This window comes from Metopolophium dirhodum, chromosome 2 (genome assembly GCF_019925205.1).
Source record: "Metopolophium dirhodum isolate CAU chromosome 2, ASM1992520v1, whole genome shotgun sequence".
Lineage (NCBI taxonomy): Eukaryota > Metazoa > Arthropoda > Insecta > Hemiptera > Aphididae > Metopolophium > Metopolophium dirhodum.
In genome coordinates, this window is record NC_083561.1 from 43,321,706 (window position 1) to 43,329,129 (window position 7,424).

General features: G+C 27.9%; 1 protein-coding gene and 1 pseudogene across 1 annotated transcript; one reads left to right on the forward strand and one right to left on the reverse strand.

Moving 5' to 3' along the window:
• The first annotated feature begins 3,107 nt into the window (after positions 1-3,107).
• On the forward strand, positions 3,108-3,929 carry LOC132939015 (trimethylguanosine synthase-like). Its single transcript, XM_061006014.1, has 4 exons — positions 3,108-3,159; positions 3,219-3,350; positions 3,438-3,742; positions 3,802-3,929. The coding sequence occupies exons 1-4, from the start codon at positions 3,108-3,110 to the stop codon at positions 3,901-3,903; spliced, it is 591 nt and encodes a 196-aa protein (XP_060861997.1). The 3' UTR covers positions 3,904-3,929.
• An 806-nt stretch (positions 3,930-4,735) lies between these two features.
• Positions 4,736-5,485, reverse strand: LOC132939019 (holocytochrome c-type synthase-like; annotated as a pseudogene).
• Between the last annotated feature and the right edge of the window lie 1,939 nt (positions 5,486-7,424).

Below are 7,424 nucleotides of genomic sequence, written 5' to 3' on the forward strand. Positions count from 1 at the left end.
AATTCAAGGAATCCTGGAAGATATGACATCAGAAGAGATGGTCTATTTAAAATTCACGCCCATTGGTTTTTGTTGATGTCGAAAAAAAAATTATAATATAGGTAAGTAGATAATCAATAACAAAAAATCCACTCTGTACTACTACCATTATAATATTATTAATTAGTTTATTTGCATATTTGTATCTACGTATTTGGTATTTAATTTAATTGCGCCTGTACTCTATGCCTTTGGATAAAATCTTTTATTGAAATATGATTACAAATAAATTATTAAATAAAGAATACTATTTTGTATTTATAATTACAAAATGTGTAGGTTAAATTTAATTAGGTTTACATAGTATAATTTACACATATCATAATATTATAATATGTGTGCAATAATTCCGCATGCTGGTTAACATTGTTTATGTATAATATTAGGTATATTATATATTAGCATAGTAGGGTACTATAAATAATATAGGTAGGTTACCTATAAAGTAGCACTGTAGCTGGACACTTCACTTATACTCTCAATATAGATGATATTTGTTCAAAATACCTACCTATTTTGGTTCTTTTTATAGACATTTGAAATGTGCTATAGATTCTTTCGATTCAATATTCTAGCCTTACACTTTTACGGTTAAAATATTAATACTGGCTAAATGCGGCCCGCAGTTGTTGGGTTGTCGTTATATATCGTGCGTGCATGGCGACCGCCAACTATATCATTATTTATTTACTTAATTTTGACATTATTGTTATTATTTTTACGCCGCGCATAAACCCGCTGCAGATATTGAAACTACGAACGAAACTGAGCCAACACGAACACACAAAATAATTGTCTTCGCTAAACACAGTTATGCCGTATAGTGAATCCGTATCTATGAATCGGATTATTCCGAAACCAAAAGGCTCTCCGAAAAGGAGAAGACCTAAGCCGTCCGCCGACAAGACTCGTTTTTTGGAAAAGCCGAATTTTACTTCGCGTACCGGAAAACTGGTTGATGTGTTGTACGGGCGCCGTCACTGCAACCCCAGAGACGACATAACTCTGCTGTGCACTTACTACACTTACTTATATGGACTATGGTTATTATTGCCAAATAAATCTATACTCAGACCAAAATTTAATAGGTACATTAATTGTGTATAGGTATTGTCTAAGGCGGAATCGTATGGGATCAACCAAATGTTCCGCTTTACAGAATAAAACCGAACAATTTTGGATTATTAAATTCGATTCTAAATTGTATGTAATGTTATTATTATTCCTTTTACATAATTATAGTTTATCATATTTATAATTTTAATTTTAAATGTAGGTATTGATTAATTTTTAATTGTTGCAGACTTTTTCAAATGTTCAAAGTTTTCATTCATATCTCGATAAGTTGATATTTTTCATTCAATTATAATCTTTTTTTTTGGCATTTTGATGTTTGAAAGAAACGTAACTATGTACAAAATAAACTGTTCGATGTAAAATTGTTAGTGCACAACTGTTTTTTCACAGCTACGAAAAATTTTATTATAAAAATAGATAGTACTATATGGTATAGGTACCTATAGAATTCCTGATTCGATAGTTCATAGATATTCGTTTTATTCAGGGTCCGCTTTAGACAATTGTACTATAATATAATATTATATACCTACCGTTATTTTCAAACTAAATACTCACATAGTTTATTATGTATAATGAAATGAGTTGTATATTATTTATGAAGTTAACAGTCTGTTATATGAACACATAAACCAATCAAATGAGATTTGTATTTAGTTTATATAAATTAAAAATAATATTATGGAAAGGCCGAAAATAATTGGCATTTTTAACAGTATTTATTAAATATTACTTTATAAAACAAGTACCTGCATGGCTGTATAGTATCTTACTGATGGATGATTTATTTTTTTTTTTGTTACAGACAACAGTACGATAAACCCTCGGCAAAAATGAATGCTGTTCTTAAAGATCTAGGTTTTGTGTGTAATAGTGATACAATGTATACATTTTATCCATCACAGATATACTATTATGAAGACTCTCAAAAGCATATTACCAGATATGGTCAGAAAAGTTATATTGCACCAAAACCAAAAGTAAATATATGTTTTGTTTATTTACTAAAATATATTAGTGATAGAAAAATTAAGACTGGTGGGTGTTTAGGTAACTAATTTTAACAATTTTTTTTATACAATAAAAATAGAAGTTTGGGACAAATTTAATATTTTAATTTGTAAGTTATTTAGTTATGAGTTTGATAATTTATATTAATACTACATATTTATAAGTGTATAGTTTATCTGATTTAAAGTAGAAATCAAAATATCAATAATTATAAAATATCAAAAACAATAATATTTCACCAATACTTATCATTATCACTGTAATTTATAATTATTTATTTAAACATCAAAATATAAACATACATTTTATCTAACAATTATTAAATATTATGTTTTTATTTTAGAATTCAATAGGTAGTTCTGATGGATATAATCAAAACGGAAGACATCAAAAGCCGATTCGCTCTAAAACATACCCGGAAAATAATCGTTACAACAAAAATTACAAAATTGAAGTATGTAACATATTTAAATTAATATTACTTTTAATATTTATCTTTTTAGTTAGCTCTTGAGTATAATTTCAAAATTTTAATTCCATTTGTTGTGCAAATAATTAATCATCAACTATTTTATAGCTGAAATTTAATACACATTACGTTGTACAATAGTTATTGTAAAATTCATAATATTTAGAACTTTCAGCAAGTTTATTTTTTTATAAATAATCTTTGTGTATTGAGTTAACTTTTTACCATGCAAGATTAATATGTATAAAATTATGCTCTGTTGTCTATATTATATTGAATGAAATTCTATAGCTTCTTGAAAAGTATTATATTATAGTATATTATTAAAATTAATTATGGAAAAAAGATGGTGTACAAGTACAAAGTTAAATAAATTTAGTTATTTATATGTATATTTTAGAATCATCATCAAAATTCAATAATTAAAAAGACTTACTCAAATCAATTGAATTGCCGAAAAAACACCAATAATCTTCATCAAGATAAACAGTTGCCTATTAAATACTGGTTAATGAGGCACTTGTTATTTACAAATTTTGATCGCGGTATTCTTTTGGACACAGGTAATTCAACTATTTTCTGTTTAAATCTTATGTTTTTAAACATTGTTTTATATTTACAGAGAGCTTCTATTCGGTCTGTCCGGAGGTATTAAGTTATCATATAGCAAAGCGTTGTAAAAATAACATAGTGTTGGATCCTTTTTGTGGAGCTGGTGGTAATATTATACAGCTAGCAAAAACATGCAAACGAGGTATTATTTTTACAATGTTACATAATATTTAACTTAAAAATTAAAATATATTAAAATAAAGATTTAAAAAAAACTATTTTTGTTTAGTTATAGCATGTGATATTGATCCAGATAAGATAAGATTAGCACGGCATAATGCTGAGATATATGGTGTTGCTCATAAAATTGATTTTGTAGTTGGTGACTTTTTTCAAATTTACCCAAAGTTAAAAGCAGATGTAGTATTTATGTCACCGCCATGGGGTGGACCAGGATATTCAATTGAAAAAAGCTACAGTTTAACGTCTATGTGTGACAATTATTTCGGGGGAGGTTTTGGTATTTTTGATATTGTTAAAACTATTGCGCCTAATATTGCATTTCATATGCCGAAAACCACAAATATATTAGAAGTAAGGCACATGATGTATGGTGTTAAATATAATCTAACCTTTATACTATAATTTTTCAGTGTATGTGGTTGGCAAATGATTTTGGTAAAGTGGAAATTCAGCAGAATATTATTAATGGAAGACTGAATTCAATCACAGCATTCTATGGAGACTTTCACTAAAGTATCTATGGAGACTTTCACTCAAGTAACTGACAGTTGTCAGCGAATTTTGAAAATATTCTTTGCAGTTTTTGATTATTTATATTTGATTATTAGAATAAAGTTATTTCCAAATTATTTCATTATTTTAACGAGTATTTTATTGTAACAAATTAATATAATTGTGCAACCATCATATATTTATTGATATATTATAAATATATAAAATGTATACACTGCTAATACAACAAAATTTTATGTTAAAAAACTATAGAAAATTAAAAATTTTACCAGAGGTTGACATAATTTATACCAATTTTTGATTTTTAGTAACTAAATGTATTATTTTAATTGTCTCGTCAAAATAATAAAATAAAATAGATTTGGGTTACAAAATAAATGTTCCTATTCCAACTATTTTATTTTATTAAATATTAAAAAAAAAAAATTTCAACTGAAAAGTAGTGTATTGTGAGAAGATGAATTTATATAATATAAATATTTTAATATATTTTTTTAACTCATTGATATAAAATAAAATTATACATATTAAAACAATACAATTGCTGAAATTTAAAACTAAGTTTTATAGTTTATTGACTATTACATAAAACAAAGTTAACTCTGCGTATGTATACATTTCATTAAAAATATTTAATCAATAAAATCATTGAATTGAAAAAATAATATAATAACAAAATACCTAAAAATAATGTATTTGTAGTGCTAAAAAATACTATACTTACTAGTTTAGTTTTTATCTTGGTATCTTTTAAGGATTGAAATAGTTAACTTTTAATCAAGGAACCTACTATACACTATACAATAAAAAAAAAAAATGAATAATTTATATTCACACTTTATCATTGCTTCTTAATTGTTATATTTTATTTGCAATATTTCTTTCCATTTCAGCTTCTTATCGCCATCTCCAATAAGCTGCCTAAAATTGAAATGTTCAAGTTAAATTATAAAGTTTTTTTTTAAATTTTGATTAAAAATATATTTACTTTTGAACAATCCCACACGCACCAAATGAATCTAAGGCTGGCCTTACATCCAAAACAGCCAGTTGATATTTATTTGGTGAATTATCTGTACTGTAATAATCAATAACATATCGTACTTCTTTACCACAACGGTCTACTATCCAATCATGTCTATCAAAAGGTAGTTCATATCCCATCCAATTTCGTATTTTTGCTCTTGGAGAAAAATGTTTAGCTTTACCACCAACGCTTTTCAACTTTGGATTCATACGTTCACTTGCGTGGAAAGCTTCCCATTTAAGTACCTCTCGCCAAGCAAGCTCATTGTTGATGTTGTGTATTTTAATTTTAACATCCATATCTTTTGGTGATAAATCATCGTCTTTCCGACGCCACCCTTTTCGTAACATTGCATTCCAAAACATCTAAACGATTTTCAAACAGTTTTTAGTAAAAAATATTGTATTATATAATTTTATTATTCGTTTTACTTGAGCTGACGGATACACCCAAAAGTCACACTCTCCTTCTGACTTAGGTATAGTAGATACTTCTCGTTCTGTTGGTAATAGAAATGGTTGATCCGGTGCTGGTTTTTGATTTGGAGGTGGCATCTATGAGTATAATACATAAATTATATAAAGATTTCATAATTGATTTTAAGTTATTAGGTATGATGAATGGTGAAGGTTAGATTAAGTACTGACAACCACTGTCGGACTGGCTCGAAAAGACCCAGTCCGCGATTTAGAAAAAAAGGCCTCCAACAGGCAAAAAAAGGCGAATGTTTTTTTTAGCCCAGAAAAAAGGTCGCTTCGCTCGCAATCCAATAATCATGTACATGGACAATTTTTTTTTTCAATACATTGCCATCTTGCATAATATTTATCATACAGCCATATAGGCACAAATAACTAAATACGTACCTAACTAAAATTCAATCATTTGATATATTAACTGGTTTAACTAGAATTTATATTGAGCATATTCTCAAAAGTTATGACATTTTCTGCAGGTCCTAAGTAAATTGGTGACAAGATACCCATCAAACTGTTTTTATTATCAGACAGGGGAAATCCCATCTATCCAGACATCTAACCACCAAATTATGCCACTCGGGGGTAGCCCTATACTGGCTACACCACCTGTGACATCAAACATTATAAAGAAAAACACCGATTCGAATTGTGTCATATTGTGCACGAGTACAATAATTATCCAAAATATGCCTAAATAATTCAGTGATAATGCGAATACCAAGTCATACGCATAAGCTCGTATGAATTTAATATAATATTATTTAATAGTCACAACAATTTTACACTATTTAAAATCAATGATACATACCTATAACATATTTGTATATAGACAACTATTAAATTTATAGAATGATAATGATAATGTCATTATTTTAATAATTATTGAAAACTTCTCAAGATTGTAAACAAAAATGTTTCCTGATTTGAAAAAAAAAATTTATTTCATATTTCTATTTACTTTAAACGAATAATAATAATATTAATAGGTACGAAATCAAGGGCCAAGTCCGCAATTACGGACTAGCGGTCCGGACCAGTCACTCTGCTGACAACTGACAAGTATCCACAACTGAGAGTACAATTGATGTAATAGTTTTTAATAGCTAACAAAAAGAACAAATAGCGATTAAAAATAATTTCCTATATACTATCTAAGCTGAAAATAACGTCTATAGACAAATAGTAGATGAACGAAAAATTTAACTATAAATAGATATATTTACTATAAGCCAGGCAGTATGTTTTGTATTTTTATAAATAAAAGTTATTCTCTCTCTCAAACAAAACTAAAATTAAGTCATTTTAATATTATAGACAAATAAGTACCAGGCAAAGTAGATTATTGAGCAATATGTACATTTAGGCAATTATAATACAGTCCGATTTTAATGGATATGTCAAAATTATATATTTGTCGGGCTATAAAGAATCAAGGCTGGGCATTAATGAGTTAAAAAGTTAATTTAATTTTAACTTTTTAACTTAACTTGTTACTTTTGGCTTTTCATTAACTTTTAACTGTTAACTTACTAAATTTCTTTCTTAATTAGCGTGAAATTAACGAGTTAATTTTACATTTTAAGAAGTGAGTTAAGTTAATTTATTTTGTTTTTAATTTTATAATTTTTCACTATTTCAGTCTATTTCGTTTTCATGTCAAAAAATATGTATCTTAAATTGTTTAAAGTTAAAAATGTATATCATTCAAATCTAACTTATATGGAAATACTGTAAGAAGTATTAACACTATATCCTATAATTGAGTTTTGGGTTGGAAAAAAATTAAGTACGCTAGCGTAACCGAGTGGCCGAGCGGTCTAAGGCGTCGGTTGCGACGCAGCCGGAGCCGGTTCGATTCCTTGGTCACGGGCGGCATTTTTCTTCGGGCAAGTCATGGTGTCCGGAGAGTAAGTGCCGCCATCCCCCACCCGGGCATGGCAGATACCTATGGGTGCCCAATCAAAAATTCTGTCAAACCCAAACACTCACGTGTAAAAACCCACCACTTCAAAAC